This window comes from Coregonus clupeaformis, chromosome 17, assembly GCF_020615455.1.
Source record: "Coregonus clupeaformis isolate EN_2021a chromosome 17, ASM2061545v1, whole genome shotgun sequence".
NCBI lineage: Eukaryota > Metazoa > Chordata > Actinopteri > Salmoniformes > Salmonidae > Coregonus > Coregonus clupeaformis.
Window position 1 is genome coordinate 34,982,294 of NC_059208.1, and position 19,695 is coordinate 35,001,988.

At 45.0% G+C, this 19,695-nt stretch overlaps 1 protein-coding gene across 2 annotated transcripts in view; it reads left to right on the top strand.

Annotated features, from left to right (window-relative positions):
* The first annotated feature begins 13,081 nt into the window (after nt 1-13,081).
* LOC121586306 (ephrin-A3) overlaps nt 13,082-19,695 on the top strand; it is a 104,653-nt gene continuing 98,039 nt past the window's right edge. For both annotated transcript variants that reach the window (XM_041902899.1, XM_041902900.1), the window contains exon 1: nt 13,082-13,974. In XM_041902899.1, the coding sequence (XP_041758833.1) occupies nt 13,865-13,974 (110 nt within the window). In that variant the 5' untranslated portion in view covers nt 13,082-13,864. The remainder of the gene's footprint in view (nt 13,975-19,695) is intronic.

A 19,695-nucleotide genomic window follows, 5' to 3' on the forward strand; every position in this document is an offset into this window, starting at 1 on the left:
CACTTCCCAGTGTTCCCTTGCTCAGTTTTCTCTGCTGGTTTATCTATGTCCAGCAGTACTACGCAGTGTTTGATCGGAGACCTATGAACAGGTACTTGAGAAGTGTTCTCCCTGTTTTGTTATTTGTTTCAGTCTTAGGTAGTATTTCATATTTTGGCTGTCAGACGGTTTTTGGAGACTTATTTGCTCCGCCTTTCTTTTATCGTGATAAGTCCTTTATTTTGTATTCTGGCTTCGGGACCACCAGTAAAGATCCTTTTTTCACCATCTCTGCCCACTGCCTATTGTATATCCTGCACCACACCTGGGTCATACCTCACACCAACCCTTACAAACACCATTATCCCAGAAACCCTATACCCACTCTAATTTGCATACCCCTCCAACAGATCCACAGATGATGCAATCTCTATTGCACTCCACACTGTCCTTTCCCACCTGGACAAAAGAAACACCTACGTGAGAATGCTATTCATTGACTACAGCTCAGCGTTCAACACCATAGTGCCCTCAAAGCTCATCGCTAAGGACCCTGGGACTGAACACCTCCCTCTGTAACTGGATCCTGGACTTCCTGACGGGCCGTACCCCAGGTGGTAAGGGTAGGTAAAAAACATCTGCCACGCTGATCCTCAACATGGGGGCCCCTCAGGGGTGCGTGCTCAGTCCCCTCCTGTACTCCCTGTTCACCCATGACTGCATGGCCAGCACGACTCCAACACCATCATTAAGTTTGCCAATGACACAACAGTGGTAGGCCTGATCACCGACAACGATGAGACAACCTATAGGGAGGAGGTCAGAGACCTGGCCGTGTGGTGCCAGGAAAACAACCTCTCCCTCAACGTGATCAAGACAAAGGAGATGATTGTGGACTACAGGAAGAAAAAAAAGACGACCAAGCACGCCCTCATTCTCATCGACGGGGCTGTAGTGGAGCAGGTTGAGAGCTTCAAGTTCCTTGGTGTCCACATCACCAATAAACTATCATGGTCCAAATAATAATAATAATAACAAATACATCAAGACAGTCGTGAAGAGGGCATGACAAAGCCTATTCTCCCTCAGGAGATTGAAAATACTTAGCATGGGTCCTCAGATCCTCAAAAAGTTATACAGCTGCACCATCGAGAGCATCCTGACTGGTTGCATTACTGCCTGGTATGACAACTGCTCGGCCTCCGACCGCAAGGCACTACAGAGGGTAGTGCGTGTGGCCCAGTACATCACTGGGGCCAAGCTTCCTGCCACCCAGGACCTCTATACCAGGCGGTGTCAGAGGAAGGCCCTAAAAATTGTCAAAGACTCCAGCCACCCTAGTCATAGACTGTTCTCTCTGCTACCGCACGGCAAGCGGTACCGGAGTGCCAAGTCTAGGTCCAAAATGCTTCTTAACAGCTTCTACCCCCAAACCATAAGACTCCTGAAGAGCTAATCAAATGGCTACCCTGACTATTTGCATTGTCCCCCACCTCAATTAACCTGTGCCCCCGCACTTTGACTCTGTACCGATACCCCCTGTATATAACCTCGCTACTGTTATTTTACTGCTGCTCTTCAATTATTTTGATTTTATTTTTATCTAGTTTTTACTTAACACTTATTTTTCTTAAAACTGCATTGTTGATTAAGGGCTTGTAAGTAAGCATTTCACTGTTGTATTCGGCACATGTGACAAATACAATTTAATTTTATTTTATTTGATCAGGGTTTTCCAGTTGAAGTGCTAAATGACCCTTTTAATGTCACCTGCGAGAAGAACGAGCCATCTCTCAATTTGGCTGGAGCCCTTCCGAGGCAGCCGGGCAGAGTTTGATAGAGTGTGGAGGTTCTAACCGACAGGAAACCTAGTGACCTTTCCCTGTTTTTGACGCGATGACTCGATTGCCCTTTCGAAAATGCTAATATCGAATGGTTTGCCATAAAATGGGCCCTCCAAGAGGCCCTCGGCAACTCAAAAAAAGGGCTCTACAGTACCACTTTCAAGAAGTCAAGTTTGGGGTTATGGCTCTAACTGATACAGAACCAAGTGAGTTCATTGTCCTAAGAGTGTCCCAAATGGCACCCTATTTCCTGTATAGTGTAGCTCAATTGGTAGAGCATGGCACTTGTAACGCCAGGGTAGTGGGTTTGATCCCCGGGACCACCCATACGTAAAAAATGTATGCACACATGACTGTATGTCGCTTTGGATAAAAGCGTCTGCTAAATGGCATATTATTATTATTATTATTATTTATTATTACTACTTTTGACCAGGGCCCAAAGGGCACCATAGGGTGATACTCAGAGTAGTTTCTGAGTTTAAAATATAACTTTTGTAATTTGTGGGAGCAAATTGAGAGTGTAATTGTCTTAATGAAAGATTGTGACGTGGCCTAGTTAACACAAGCACCTCTTCACAGCCAAATCAATACAACACAACTGCTTTGCCCAGGGCTCAGAAGTAGTTAAACTTCAACTCAACTATCAAGGGCTGATGATGGTAGTAATCTGCTTCAGTGCGATTTACAACACCTTGAATAATGACACACCCTCAATCAGAGAGAAAGAAAAAACAACAACCTTTATCTTTCAGAAAGGTTTGACAGTAAAGTCGCAAAACAAGTATATCTCCTAGAATATATTTTCATCCTACCTTCATCCTACCCCCTTTATTAATCTATCTCTTTTTCCCATCCTCTCTCACTCTTTCACCATCCCCTCTTTCAAAAAATTAATTAGCATTAGCAAACTAATCACATTTTTAGCGACTCAATTTGGCACAACGATAAAGTGAAAAAGAACAATGAAGTCTGAAGGGCTTTACTGTATGAAGTGTTTCTCTTGCAGATATTAGTTATTTAGAGGAGAGACCATGCTCACCTAAGAATTATTACTGCGTCCCAAATGGCACCCTATTCCCTTTATAATGATCTGGTCAAAAGTAGTGCACTAAATAGCGAAAAGGGTGCCATTTGGGATGCAACCTACTTTTCTATCTATCTCTGCAGATGTTTATATACTACTGAAGTCATTGGCAACAGTGTGCCTGATAGGGCATACCAGCTGTGTCACTGGTGAACACATAACCCTTCTGATAGCCTCATTGCAATACACCACTGGGCTACTGCCGAATAATGCTCCTCCGAGGCATTGGACTTGGCCCATTTACAAGTGCTTACAATTGAGAGGTCCCTGTCCCCTGCCTAAAATAGCTCTCTGGGCATCGGCTTGGCTATCCCCCCTGCCGTTCACCCTGACCGGCACAATAGAACAGCATTGGGAAGTGGTTCTGGAAGTGGTAGATGAAAGGAGTTTAAATAGAGGCAGATATTGCACTGTGGCTTTCAGCTGGCTGGCCCACAGACAGTCAATAGGGTCAATATCCCTGTCGGATAGGAGAGGATAGGAGAGGCTGAGAGGCCATCTATCCATCAGACAGGGACCATGCAGACCAGGCAGCACAAAAAGCACGAGACCTCATTACGGCGGACCAGTGTCCGTCCGCCTTTGCCGCTCATCGACCAGTCGGCTGAGCAACGAGCAAGACTGAGAGGGAAGGGCTGCAAACTCCTCATATCGGTCAGGCCATCGACCACCCATCTTTGGCTGACACGCCACCCGCACCCCGCCCCCACCCTGTTTGACCGACCTCACGGCAGCATGTCTGCAATTATTCAGACAGTTAATTAGGTCAGTCAGCTCCTCCAGCAACGCAGGAGGAATGATGTGCAAGACGTCCAAGACTGACCTACTGACTCTCCTCTGGTGGAGTGTCTGAACATCGCTGGCTATGATCTGTCCAACGCCAAGGGATGGTAGACCTAACCATCAGTAGAATTCATGATTGATCTAGAGCAGGGTTATAAAGGCCACGGATTCCACAGGCTTTTGTGCTAGATATACACGGCAACCTTACCTAACCACCAATATATAGATAGTAACTACTATAAGCTACATATCTTACATACTGAGTATAACTGTATTATACCTTGCATATCAAACCTGATTAGCAGCTCTGACAAGGCTAATGCACTAAGCCGTGATGGAGATGACAGTGAACTGCTGCCCTACATGACATGTCTGGTCAAATCATGATTTAGTGGTTGGATCTAAAACCTGCTGTGTCATGTTCTTCTATAGTCATGCCCTTTTGCTCTCTTACTAAAGCCCAATGAGCTGTTTCTTTTCCTAATGTGAGGACATAATTTCGGCAGCGTTCTCCTTCCAAAATCACACAGGGAAAGGTTGATGTCCATGCCAAGCCCCCAGTCTAATAGTGATTGTGACATTTCCTCTCCTCCCTGAGGGGCTCACTTTGCCTCACCCCATCCGACGTCCAAAATGCTCCAATTCCTAAGGAGCAATATCTCCTCCTCACAGAGAAAAAGGTCACATGCTCCATTATTTCAAACTGAACTTTTGACCTAACATTTACAGAGCGAGGAGGCGAAAAATAGCCCTCGATGTGACACTTTGGAGTTCGGTCGGCATGTTGTTATTTGAAAGGAAGCTACAGGAATATCATTATTTTATATTGACATAGGATGCTCACACTCTTAGAAAAAAAGGTGCTATCTAGAACCTAAAAGGGTAGAAAACTTTTGAGTTCCATATAGAACCCTTTACACAGAGGGTTCTACATGGAACAAAAAATGGTTCTACCTGGAACCAAAAAGGGTTCTCCTATGGGGACAGCCAAAGAACCCTTATTGAACCCTTTTTTCTAAGAGTGCATGTTGCGAATGGATGACGAAAATATCTCCAATTATTACGAGACAGTAATCTACATTTAGGAGACTACTTCTATTCTGTTTCTATTCTTGTTTGGTGCTGATGTCCTGTCTTTATACGTCAGTGTGCAAGGGAGTAGACCAGGCTCCAGTCGGGCCCTAAGGCTGTGATGCCGAAGACTTAGACTAACATTGCCTTTGACTCTGATTCACTCTGCGAGTGAGTTCACTCTGCCAGCTTAGTTTTCTTTTCATAGATTCTCATTAGTGTTGGGTGGTAAAACAATGTGAGAGGATGAAGAGTGCAACTCGGCCAATACAAAATGTACTATACTGTACCATCAACTCCACAGGACAATGAGAAGCACTGTCACGTTGTATAATGATTAAAAGACAGGCGCAGGAGTATGTATTAGGGGTTTTATTACTCCACCCAACACAAACACATATATATATATATACAAAAGGGATGTAACCCAAACAAAGTGCGAGGTGTAACCTCTACACAATACACAGGACGAGACCTGTAAACAACCAGAGCACAATACACGGTACTCACTTGACCACTGGACATGGGACAATAATCGACAAGGACAATGGGGAACAGAGGGCACATATATACACATACTAATCAGGGGGAATGGGAACCAGGTGTGCGTAATGAGACAAGACAGTTCAGGATTGGTGGTAATGATCCATGTCAGTGATGCCTAGAAAGCCGGTAACATAGACCTCTGGAACTGGTGAACGGAATGAGCAGCAGTACCGGGGGATCCGTGACATTAACCCTCCTCAGGACTTTAAACGGCCCCACAAACCGCGGGCTCAGCTTCCGGCAGGGCAAGTGGAGGAGCAGGTTCTGGGTGGAGAGCCAGAACTGGTCACCTGGAGAGAAAACAGGCGCCTCACTGCGGTGGGGGTCGACCAACGCACGGCCCGCTGGAGACGAGTGTGCGCAGCTTTCCAGATCTCCTCAGCGCGCCGAAACCACTTGTCCACCACAGGGGCCTCGGTCTGGTTCGGATGCCAAGGTGCCAGGGCCAGCTGATACCCCAACACGCACTGGAAAGGAGTGAGGTTAGTGGAGGAGTGGCGGAGGGAATTCTACGCATACTCAGCCCAAGGTAGAAAATACGCCCACTCCCCCGGCTGGTCCTGACAGTAACACCTCAGGAACCTGCCCACTTCCTGATTGACCCTCTCCACCTGCCCATTAGCTTGAGGACGGTACCCGGAGGTGAGACTGACCGTGACCCCCAGGCGTTCCATGAATGCTTTCCATATGCGTGAGGTGAACTGAGGACCACTGTCTGACACAATGTCCTCCGGGATCCCGTAGTGCCGGAAGACATGCGTAAAAAGAGCCTCCGCGGTTTGCATGGCCGACGGGAGCCCAGGCAGAGGAAGGAGGCGACAAGCTTTGGAAAACCGGTCCACAACGACGAGAACGGTGGTGTTCCGCTGGGAGGGGGGAAGGTCAGAGTGACAAAGTCCACCGACAGGTGAGACCAGGGTCGTTGTGGAACCGGCAGGGGAAGGAGCTTTCCATAAGGGAGGTGTCTGGGTGTCTTAGACTGGGCACAGATGGAGCAGGAAGAGATGTAAACCCGGATGTCCTTAGCCAAGGTGGGCCACCAGTACTTCTCAGTCAGGCAGGTGATGGTACGGCCTATCCCAGGATGACCCGACACAGGCGCCTTTTGCACCCAGGAAAGGAGGCGGTCCCGCACACCCGTGGACACGTAGGAGCGGTTCTCCGGGCACTGTGCAGGTGCGGGTTCCGTACGCAGGGCCTGCCGTATGTCGGCATCCAGGTCCCACACCACTGGCGCGATGATATGGAACGGAGGGATGATGGGGTCTCCTCTTCCTGCCTCTCCTCTGCCTGGGTTGGAGCAGGGGAATTCCATGGCTTATCACCTCCTCGCCTATTATTGGATAGAGGGCAGGTCAGGGAGAAATGACCCCTTTCTCCACCATAGGAGCAGAGGCCCAGATTCCTCCTACTCCTACGCTCTGCCTCGGGCAAACGTGCAGAGCACACCTCCATCGGCTCTGGCCACGGAGCAGGTGTAGCCATGGGCTCCGGATTCCGCGCAGGTGTTCGTCCGGACCTCAGGAGGTTCTCCAACCGGATCGCCATGCTGATGAGCTGGTTGAGTGACAGGTTGTCATCACGGCAGGCTAACTCCATCTGTACCTCCTCCTGCAGTCCGCTGCGGAACACGGTGACCAGAGCTGACTCGTTCCATCTGGTGGAGGACGCGATGGTCCGAAACTCCAGGGCGAACTCTGAGGCGGTCCTAGATCCCTGGCATAGCTCACCCCCCCTCTCGGCCCTCCACAGGATGATCAAACACCGAGCGGAAGAGGAGGGTGAAGCGCTCGTAGGACTCGACCTCGGGTCCGCCCGTTTCCCAAACCGTGGCACCCCAGTCCAGGGCCTGTCCGGTCAGTGCCGAGATGACTGTGGCAACCCTGTGTCTCCCGGAGACAGCCTCGGCGTAGCGAGCGAGGTACAGGTCGCATTTCAGAAGGAATCCCTTGCTTCTCGCTGGCGTGCCGTCAAAGTGCTCCGGGAGGGACAGGGGTATTCCGCGGACCGACTCAGATGGAACGGAGGCAGGTAGTGGTGGTGTGGGGGCTGGTGCCAGAATCAGTGCTGGAGACTGGAGGGACTGCACTTTCCCCTCCAACCGCAGGATGGTTTCCAGCACGCTGTCCATGGCATTGCCGAGTCTGGAGAGACAGTCCTTGTGATTCTGGGCTGTCTCTGCGATGGTTGCCAGCTCGGCCTTTCCCACTGTCTCCATTTTTATGGGTCGATTATTCTGTCACGTTGTATAATGATTAGAAGACAGGCGCAGGAATATGTATTAGGTGTTTTATTACTCCACCCACCACAAACACATATATACACTGCTAAAAAAAATAAAGGGAACACTTAAACAACACAATTTAACTCCAAGTCAATCACACTTCTGTGAAATCAAACTGTCCACTTAGGAAGCAACACTGATTGACAATAAATGTCACATGCTGTTGTGCAAATGGAATAGACAACAGGTGGAAATTATAGGCAATTAGCAAGACACCCCCAATAAAGGACTGATTTTGCAGGTGGTGACCACAGACCACTTCTCAGTTCCTATGCTTCCTGGCTGATGTTTTGGTCACTTTTGAATGCTGGCGGTGCTTTCACTCTAGTGGTAGCATGAGACGGAGTCTACAACCCACACAAGTGGCTCAGGTAGTGCAGCTCATCCAGGATGGCACATCAATGCGAGCTGTGGCAAGAAGGTTTGCTGTGTCTGTCAGCGTAGTGTCCAGAGCATGGAGGCGCTACCAGGAGACAGGCCAGTACATCAGGAGACGTGGAGGAGGCCGTAGGAGGGCAACAACCCAGCAGCAGGACTGCTACCTCCGCCTTTGTGCAAGGACAGAGCACTGCCAGAGCCCTGCAAAATGACCTCCAGCAGGCCACAAATGTGCATGTGTCTGCTCAAACAGTCAGAAACAGACTCCATGAGGGTGGTATGAGGGCCCGACGTCCACAGGTGGGGGTTGTGCTTACAGCCCAACACCGTGCAGGACGTTTGGCATTTGCCAGAGAACACCAAGATTGGCAAATTCGCCACTGGCGCCCTGTGCTCTTCACAGATGAAAGCAGGTTCACACTGAGCACATGTGACAGACGTGACAGAGTCTGGAGACGCCGTGGAGAACGTTCTGCTGCCTGCAACATCCTCCAGCATGTCCGGTTTGGCGGTGGGTCAGTCATGGTGTGGGGTGGCATTTCTTTGGGGGTCCTTCATGTGCCATTAGGTACCATCAGGTACCGAGATGAGATCCTCAGACCCCTTGTGAGACCATATGCTGGTGCGGTTGGCCCTGGGTTCCTCCTAATGCAAGACAATGCTAGACCTCATGTGGCTGGAGTGTGTCAGCAGTTCCTGCAAGAGGAAGGCATTGATGCTATGGACTGGCCCGCCCGTTCCCCAGACCTGAATCCAATTGAGCACATCTGGGACATCATGTCTCGCTCCATCCACCAACGCCACGTTGCACCACAGACTGTCCAGGAGTTGGCGGATGCTTTAGTCCAGGTCTGGAAGGAGATCCCTCAGGAGACCATCCGCCACCTCATCAGGAGCATGCCCAGGCGTTGTAGGGAGGTCATACAGGCACGTGGAGGCCACACACTCTACTGAGCCTCATTTTGACTTGTTTTAAGGACATTACATCAAAGTTGGATCAGCCTGTAGTGTGGTTTTCCACTTTAATTTTGAGGGTGACTCCAAATCCAGACCTCCATGGGTTGATAAATTTGATTTGCATAGATAATTTTTGTGTGATTTTGTTGTCAGCACATTCAACTATGTAAAGAAAAAAGTATTTAATAAGATTATTTCATTCATTCAGATCTAGGATGTGTTATTTTAGTGTTCCCTTTATTTAAAAACAAAGAGCGAGGTGTAACCTTTACACAATACACAGGACGAGACCCGTAAACAACCAGAGCACAATATACGGTACTCACGAGACCAACAGACATGGGACAATAATCGACCAGGACAATGGGAACAGAGGGCACATATATACACATACTAATCAGGAGGAATGGGAACCATGTGTGCGTAATGAGACAAGACAGTCTGAGGTTGGTGGTAATGATCCATGTCAGTGACGCCTAGAAAGCCGGTGACGTAGACCTCCGGAACTGGTGAACGGAATGAGCAGCAGTACCGGGGGGATCCGTGACAAGCACACCAAATTCACTATCAAGCTATTACAGTACATTTATACACGACAGTTATCGATTGAGAAAGAGAGAGAGATAGATAGAAAGAGAAAGAGAGAGAAATGGGGAAGATACAGCGATAGGAAGAAAGAAAGAGAGAGAAGAAGGAGGTGAAAAGGAAAGAGAAACATCTATGGATTCATTGAGCACCTTACTTAATTGCTTCCGTAATCGATTGTCGTCTCGTGGCATGGGATGCGTCCCAAATGGCACCTTTACGCTTTATAGTGCACTACTTTTGAACAGGGCCCTTAAGGCGCAGTAGTGCACTATAAAGGGAATAGGGTGCCATTTGGTATGCAGCCTTGGTCAGTTGAGACTGCTGATTTGGGAGGAGCTGGATATTGACCCTGTTGTTGATTGTGCATTTGCTTTGTCGTACAAAATCAATCCTCTGAGGCTTAATAAAAGAAATGCATGCTCGGCTCCACCAAATACTTGATGTAAGGTACCATCAACTATCATCTCTTAAGTTGTTTTGCTTACCCTACAGTTTTCCCAAGTAGACGTTATGGCTTCCAGACTACAGCCTGTCATCATGCTTGTCAATATTTGTTCCTGTACCTGTCAAGTGTTGTTGTACATAGCTTATGTAAGCATCATCAAATGTTCATGGTACTGCTCCATTACATATCCGTGTTGCAATGAGATGTTGTATTATTTTGATTGATTTCTAGTCAATGGTGACAGACAACTAAGACTTTCCCCTATACCCTCAAACATCCCCCCCTCTTATCTCCCTCCTTTCTCTTCCCTCCTTCTTTCTCCTTTAATACTCCATGCGTCACTCATGCTAATAACGACACTCCTCTTTTTGTCTTCTCATCAGACACATGCTGCTCTCCCATCTCTTGTTTTCTCCTCTCCTCTCTTCAATATTTCATGCCATTGAAAGTGCATCTATTCTCGGCGTTTCCCCATGCCCTACCACCTCCTGACTGTCAAAACATAATTTGCTATCATTCGACATCCCTCTCCCTTACTCTTTCACTCCCATTGCTTCTCAATAATCTCCGTTGGGACCATCATGTATTGGTGATGATGACCCTTGCTGCAGTGATTGCCTTCCTTTATTTAATTTTCTCTTCATGTTTGTATGCCATTGTTCCATTATTGTCGCTACCCCAATTTTGCGAACACACTACACCCATTTTGCAAACACACACACACACAAATCAATCACCTATTGTTAATGTGTCTCGCACCTCTGTTATGATGTCTCTCATCATTCTTAATACCAATATTGCCTCTTCTCCCCTCTTTTTCATTTGCCACGATCATTTACCAATACCCAGCTCATTCCCCGAAGGTTCACCCCTCATTCACTCGTTCACTATCTCTCTCTCACTTTTCATCATGTCCTGACATTGCGGAACATTGTTCTTGATTGCTTGGCAAATGCCATTATCCCGGGCCTATATCTTCCCAATCACATTAACCATTTGTACAGCTAGGTACTTGCTGGAGCGAATCAGGTTAAGTACCATGCTCAAGGGTACACACAGTAGTAAGGCCCACCTGGAGTTCAGACCTGCCATCCTCCTGATCGCCAATAACCATAACAGGCATGCTATGGTGTCCTTTGTCTTTTTCTCTCCCCCTCCCTAAACTTTCTCTCTTCTCAGTTTCTCCCTTTAACTCTTGCTCTCTCTCTCTCTTTTTTTCTCTCTCACCATAGTCTCCCAGGCTCTCACTTGGTCTCTCTCGCCATCTCACTTGTTTTTGGCACAGTGGGGTTAGGTAAACAGAGGAATTGAAAATTCATGTCAGGCAGTAGGGGTGAGAAAGGGAGAGGACGGGGAAGACTAGGGACGTGGGTGTGGTGGGTGTGGTGGTCGTGCCATTGTGGTTTACTAACACAACGCTGAACATGGGGAGAGGGACAGGGACATAGATGACGAGATTTGTAACTGTACAAATCATTGTTAGATGTTTCTTCGTGACCAAATACTGTTGTTTTTCTTATTAATAATGGTTGGTTACACTCACTAAATGTGTTTATTTGGGATCATTCTCATACCCAGGATTCTGTGAACACTTCATTCAAAGTAGGTCTTTGGTGTTTGAATTTAAAATGTGAATATTATTAAGTGAGATAAGAAATGAAAGAAACAAAGCGAGAAAATAAGTGTGGTAAATAGAGATAGGACAAAATGGATGATGCAGAAGAGAAACATTTAGAAAAAATATTTCTCTGTATTTGAATTCTGTTAGTAAATCAATAATAGGCCAACAAGGATATATGAAGACGAAGAGGTAGATTGATTATAATATATTATGTAAATAATCAATATGTCCATACCGGTACCATTCATGAATTAATCACTGTGCATATAGAGTAAACAAGGTAACTTCTCTATAGTGTAAGGCTACAAATGTTTGTCATGCAGTGCCTAGCAACGGCAAAAAAAAAACATGCTATGTGCACATCCGCAACACATCAAATTTAAACACATTTGATTATTGATGACATGAACAAATCCACTAGACCATGCTTCCCGCTCACATATTTTTGTTTGTAGAAAGCCTACATTGAGACACTCACAGTCTCACACTCATATATAGGCCAACCCTTCCCATGCACATGCATAGGGCCTACTACATGATTCATGTTACTCAAATAGGAATATGTGAATATTAAATATGTCAATCTCAGTATTTTCTGATCTTCATTGACATTATTTACAGTATGAGGTGTAGGTTATAAAAAAGAGAGGGTTTGTGAAGAGATGGCCGGGATATGCCATGGAGATGCAATGCATTCCTCTTGAGTGAGGGGTGACAAAGGGATAACAAATGCTAGTAGCAAGTGATCTGGCATCGTAAGAACAGACAGAGGCAAGGACAGAGGAGAGGGAGAGTTGTGGGAAAGGTTTGGTAGCCTACTCTCTTTCTCTTTCATCCCCCTTTCCCAGTCACCACGGCAACATGCCTGGAGGGCACTCAAAAGAGGGGTCATCACTGACAAAAACAACAGAGAGGGAGCGAGTGAGTGAAGGGAACTGAGAGCAAAATAGACATGTGTGTGTGTGTGTGTGTGTGTGTGTGTGTGTGTGTGTGTGTGTGTGAGAGAGTGTGTGTGAGAGTGTGTGTGCATGAGAGAAGGTGTGTGAGGAGGAGAGAGTAGTGCTGTAGATCTACTGTGCTTTTGGCAGAATCTATATAGCATTTTCTGCAATGAATTTGAACTTCAGTGAGAACTAATCACAAGATGCAAAGCATTTAGTATACCCAATGACAGATTATAGAAACTCACATTAGGGAGACTTAAATCCCCACTCACATCACCAAAACCACTTATGAAAATTACACCCAAGATATGATAATAACCGTTATAATAGGCCTATAGAATTTGCATAGTTAATCAAACACAGTAATGCCTAAAACTATGACGTTTATAGTGTTTAAACCCACCATCGAAATTAAACAGGTTAATTAAAATATCTCTGAATTTAGGAAATTAAACAAGCCCGCATCACACGCACACGCGCGAATCACACACACACACACACAGTGGTAGCGTGGATGGGCAGAGCGAGCGCATGTTGTCCATCAGAGGGCGGGATTGTAGAGGCAACGGACGCGCAGCGCGTGGCTGGTTTGGAAGCGGCGGCAGATAGAAACTAGCCTCACACTAAATTCTTCCTCTGCTCTGTCGTTCGCTATATACTTTACTTATATACTTTCATTGCGGAGAATAAACTAACGTCCGTGGGCGTGGCGTTGCGTTTGGCTGGAGCAAGGAGGCTGGGTAACAAGGCAAGGTAGAAATCTCAATTGACAGTCTGAGCTGAGGCTAATTTAAAATGACAAAGTAGACTATTATCGTCAAAACGAAACAGGAACCCAATACCAACAGAGGGATAATGTAAACACATTTTGAGAAACTTCAATGCCAGCTGTGCTTGACCAATCAAGACGAAAAGATAGTCTTGAGATACGTTGAGGAGAATTGCAGCTTCTTCTCGGACTACAGTTGTCAATTGTGGCAGCCTAATTTGCCTTATCACTTATTTTAAGCACACTACTGTTTTCGGTCAGTGGAGGATTAGGGAACATAAAAGTAAAAGCCTACTCAAAGCACGGTGACTTCAACTTGCGCAGCAGGCAAAGTAAGCACGAATAGGGTTGGGGAGAATGCCCAAATGGGATTCTTCGTCGCAATGGAATTAGAATTGAAGAACATGTAAACCAAGCCAAGTAGGCCTATTCGTCCGCCCCAAAGGTTGCTGGAAACTATTCAACTGCGTTGTTTTGACCGCTGGGATGTTGTGAGAGACCCACTGTTTGGGACGGCGGAACTGAGAGCGAAGAAGGTAGCCTAAAGAGAACGAGGAACAGTGGGATTATGGCTCTCGCAACGGTTTCTCTCTGTCTAATAGCGCTCGCCTTTACAAACTTGCACCTGACGCGAGCCAACGACCGACATGCCGTCTATTGGAACAGCTCAAATTTACAGTAAGTAGGCTACAAGTATAATACAGTACACTATTATCTTTGTTTTCTTTGTTGCTGTGGACCTAACCCGACGACAGATGTCAGTATGAGGAATTGATCATCCCCTAACAAAATGTGACTATTTTACAGAATGTACAGATGAATGTATGTATAAATCATTATGTAAAGTGTGTGATGAATGCCCAATGTGCATTTTGACATTAAAAGTATGTCTATGCCATAACTGTACCCCCATCCCGAACATTACAGAATTTGCCTATTTCCAATAACACACACACACACACACACACACACACACACACACACACACACACACACACACACACACACACACACACACACACACACACACACACACACACACACACTATAGCCAATACCAGGCAATTGTGTTCCTGTAATGTTCATTTCCACCATGTAAACAGGTACCTGGTGTTCTATATTAATATTTAATGTGGCCAACTCAGTTCTCACTGTCCATCTCTTACTCCACAATGACTCATATCTGTCATCTATGACCCCCCCCTCTCTCCCTCTCTCTCTCTCTCTCTCTCCCCATCTCACTCTCTCACAAACACTCAATCCTCTACATCTGACTGCAATCCATTCTGATATTGTCTGCTTTCTTTGGCCCCCCCATAGGTGGTGCGTCCATAAGGCTAGGGGAAGCTATTTAAAATGGAATTATATTGCCTAAATTATGTAGCCTAATTAGCCTACTGTCTATACAGAAATAAATATAATCATTCAAAATGGGCTACTACACCAGAAAGCATGATTTGGCCACAGAGGATCATTAGCTTCTTGAAGAAAATAAGCTGTGTGTTGTTTTAAATCACACAGCCTACAGTCGAAAGGGGCCGCAATTTGGGCAGCGCGCGGGGCAAATACCAAATAGATGATTGTTGAGTTGCGACTGTCAATGAAAAGCAGAGAGTGGGTCAGGCAGCCAGGCATATCGCATTATTTCTAAATACAATTGCAGAAAAACATAGTTTGGAAAGCAAATGGCTATTACTGTAAAGTGAAGACAGTGAAAAGACTCTAATCTGTCTTTAGTTATCAAAATGCTCAACTTAATAATCTTATTGGCACCAGCGGAGCGCATCGGCCATATCCCCAGTAGTGCTGAGCGATTAGTGCTTTTTGAGGTCGGTTCGTTTTCGGTTAGATTATGAAAAATTTTGGTTTCGCACATTAAATGCATTATGCGTTATGTGGGTTGAATGCTGTAACAATTAATACAATTAATAAAAGTCCCATGATGGTAGTGATTGCCCATTACTGCATATCACTTATTAACTAATTTATTCACATTACTTTAATAAAATATTTGTTTTATTTGATGACTTTATTATTTATTTCCAAATTTAAGCGGGCGCGCAATGGATTATGGTCATTGTGGTTAATTACCATGTTTTCGGCACTAAACTATGTAGAATATTGGCCTGTTGGAAACTACAACATCACACAGTTCAGGCTTGATCTGATTTATCTCTACAGAAACTGCAATTGGAATTCAAATAATTGAACCGACATCTGGTCAATTAGTTGTTTAAAAACGAACAATAACCGATATTTCGGTTAATCGCACTAATCCCCGGTGAATGTGCATATTCACTGTCTTTATCATTGGGTCTGTGCCACTTTAAAGTTAGTTTTTTCACAATAAATTACTACTCCAGGTTAGATAGACGTCATATTGTGTTTGTGTCTCTCCTTTTCTTAGGCCTATTAGATGGTTGCAGAAAACGGCATTTTTATTGATCTGTTTGTCAGTGTCAGCAGAGTAGGCTACCCTGTCATTTTTGTCATATTAAAAAAGATTCTGCTAATGTCTCCAGTAATATGAAATGTAGTAGAATTGCATGAAATGTGTTTATAAAAGGCCACATTTTTCCCCTTCAAAGAAACATATATCTTACAGCCTAGGTCTACTCTAAGCCACTACGCGCTGCATTTAACGTTTTTTTGCGAACAGTGATTGAGTTATATTATTAGCCTAAATTATGACTAGCCAATCTAATCATCTCAAATAGGAATAGTGGGCTATCTTACATAACATCTCCCCCCTCCCCCCCTCACACACACACATGCACAAACAAACAAACGCACACGCACTTGCACGCGTGCACACACACGACCACCCCACCCCAGAAACCTGCCCCCTCTTACTCTTCTTCTTCTATATCTCCTTGGTCATAACAATCCTGCTACAGTAGGTAACTATACTGTAGGTAAACATCTCCAGACCTCTAACTCAATACCTCTGCAGCAGAGATCGATGGGGTATCTGGTGCCTTTGTCCTCTCATTAGTTAACATTGAATCCATCTTTCTCACATTCTTTTATCTTCTCCCCTCACCCCCTCTTGCTCACTTTCTCTCTCCCTCTCTCCCTCGTCTCTCTCTCTTGCTCTCTCTTTTTCACTATCTATCTGTTTTCCTCCTCTTCGTTTTGTCCATTTATATTCACCTCAGACACTGGCCTCTCTCCTGTATCTCCTCTCTCTAGCTCATACTTGGTTATTTACCTCCCTCTTTCTCTTATTTTTCTACTCTCTCATGGCCAGCCTGTCCCCCTCAATTCCTTTTTTTGTGCGTGTCTCATTACCGCCCCCCCCCATCTGCTCTTATTTCCTCATTCACCTCCAAAACCCAGGGTGCATCCCAAATGGTACCCTATTCCCTTTATAGTGCACTACTTTTGACCAGGGCCCATAGGGTTCTGGTGAAAAGTACACTATATATAGGGAATAGGGTGCCATTTGGGACATATACTCATTCGGAAAGATAATATCAAAGATAATTACATGTATACAATAGAGTTGTTTGAATGCATCTGAATGATAATTCAGAAATATTTCAGATAACGCTATCAGTTTAGGTATGTGAGGCTTGAGTTATGGGCATGTGAGGCTTGCAGGCAGTATATTATATTCAAGGTATCTCAATCACTTCTTATGTACACAACCAACAGTGCAAACGAACACCTAGTCAAATTCCAACTAGCTCTGGTTGCGATAGCAATTACGTATGTCAGTTTGAATCTCAATAGAGGAGGCATATTAAAGGAGAATCATTAGCATTACCAGCACATATTCAAAGTGCTGTGAGGATTTTGCAGGTTTGTGGTGTCACATTCTCTATTAGTATTATTTATCATTGTTAATTATTCATTTGGTGTGTGTTGTATGACTTGCACAGCGTGAGGAGTATGCCCAGGCATTGTACGGTATAGTCATTCATCAAGTGTTGGCACATTGGCACCTTAATATAACATTTATATGAATATATTTTCATTTTAATATATTCCAATGATAATTAGTGTATCTGTGTGGGGCAATGTGTGTGTGTGTGTGTGTGTTTGTACAACATTTTCCCCTCCTCCACATTGAGATAAGAATCTGTAAAATAATGCAAAAATTGACCCAGTTTGCAGGTAGCAGACAAATCCACAGAGGCTATGGCAAGAATACTGATAAGCGATCAAGCCTTATAGGCCGTAGGCTTTAGGCCACTTCAGCATCGTTGGTTAATCTCAAATTGTTACCCTATTCCTTATATAGTGTACTACTTTTGAACAAAGTCCTATGGGTCCTGGTCAAAAGTAGTGCACTATATAGGGAATAAGGTGCCTTTTGGGATGCAGCCCCTGTCCACATCCCGCTGCAAGCCTCACTTACCCACCCCAGCATTAGATACTACCTCAGGGGGAACAGGGAGGAGCTGAGGCCAGGGCAGAGGGCAAGGGACCAGGGGCTTTCAGGGCTGAACTCTGGGTGAGGAGGCCTCGCTGTTTGTTGTACCCTTGAGCAAAGCATTCAGCCCAGATGGCTACAGAAAAAATCCAGCTGTGAAAAATGGGATCACATGAAAACCAAGCTGTTTGTGCTAAGGTCATGAAAACAGCTTGTTATGGGTTTTATTCTGATGAAAAATTAAAAGGAAGATTTGTATTATTTTTATTTACCTCTTATTTTACCAGGTAAGTTGACTGAGAACACATTCTCATTTACAGTAACGACCTGGGGAATAGTTACAGGGTAGAGGAGGGGAGGGGGGATGAATGAGCCAATTGGAAGCTTGGGATGATTAGGTGGCCATGATGGGAATTTAACCAGGACACCGAGTTTACCCCTCTACTGTTACGATAAGTGCCATGGTATCTTTAGTGACAACAGAGAGTCAGGACACCCGTTTAATGTCCCATCCGAAAGACGGCTCCCTACACAGAGCAATGTCCCCAATCACTGCCCTGGGGCATTGGGATATATATATACAGTTGAAGTCGGAAGTTTACATACACTTAGGTTGGAGTCATTAAAACTTGTTTTTCAACCACTCCACACATTTCTTGTTAACAAACTATAGTTTTAGCAAGTCGGTTAGGACATCTACTTTGTGCATGACACAAGTAATTTTTCCAACAATTGTTTACAGACAGATTATTTCACTTATAATTCACTGTATCACAATTCCAGTAGGTTAGAAGTTTACAGACACTAAATTGACTGTGCCTTTAAACAGCTTGGAAAAATCCAGGAAATGATGTCATGGCTTTAGAAGCTTCGGATAGGCTAATTGACATCATTTGAGTCAATTGGAGGTGTACCTGTGGATGTATTTCAAGGCCTACCTTCAAACTCAGTGCCTCTTTGCTTGACATCATGGGAAAATCAAAAGAAATCAGCCAAGACCTCAGAAAATGTTTTGTAGACCTCCACAAGTCTGGTTCATCCTTGGGAGCAATTTCCAAACGCCTGAAGGTACCACGTTCATCTGTACAAACAATAGTACGCAAGTATAAACACCATGTGACCACACTGCCGTCATACTGCTCAGGAAGGAGAAGCGTTCTGTCTCCTAGAGATGAACGTACTTTGGTGCGAAAAGTGCAAATCAATCCTAGCAAAGGACCTTGTGAAGATGCTGGAGGAAACAGGTACAAAAGTATCTATATCCACAGTAAAATGAGTCCTGTATCGCTCAGCAAGGAAGAAGCCACTGCTCCAAAACCGCCATAAAAAAGCCAGACTACGGTTTGCAACTGCACATGGGGACAAAGATCGTACTTTTTGGAGAAATGTCCTCTGGTCTGATGAAACCAAAATAGAACTGTTTGGCCATAATGACCATCGTTATGTTTGGAGGAAAAAGGGGGACACTTGCAAGCCGAAGAACACCATCCCAACCATGAAGCATGGGGGTGGCAGTATCATGCTGTGGGGGTGCTTTGCTGCAGGAGGGACTGGTGCATTTCACAAAATAGATAGCATCATGAGGAAGGAAAATTATGTGGATATATTGAAGCAACATCTCAAGACATCAGTCAGGAAGTTAAAGCTTGGTCGCAAATGGGTCTTCCAAATGGACAATGACCCCAAGCATACTTCCAAAGTTGTGGCAAAATGGCTTAAGGACAACAAAGTCAAGGTAAAATATTCAATTTGATTTGGAACGGCAAGCCAGACAAAATTAAAAGGGCATATTTATATAATGAATATGAATTCGGAGGACAGAAATTATTAAATATTAAAGCATTAGACCTATCACTAAAAGCTTCAGTCATACAAAAGTTATACTTAAGTCCGAACTGGTTCTCAAGCAAATTAGTAAGATTGTCTCACCCAATGTTCAAGAAAGGCCTTTTTCCCTTTATTCAGATTACAACAATGTCACGGTTTACTAAGCCAGAACCCAGAAGCAGACCAGGACAAGG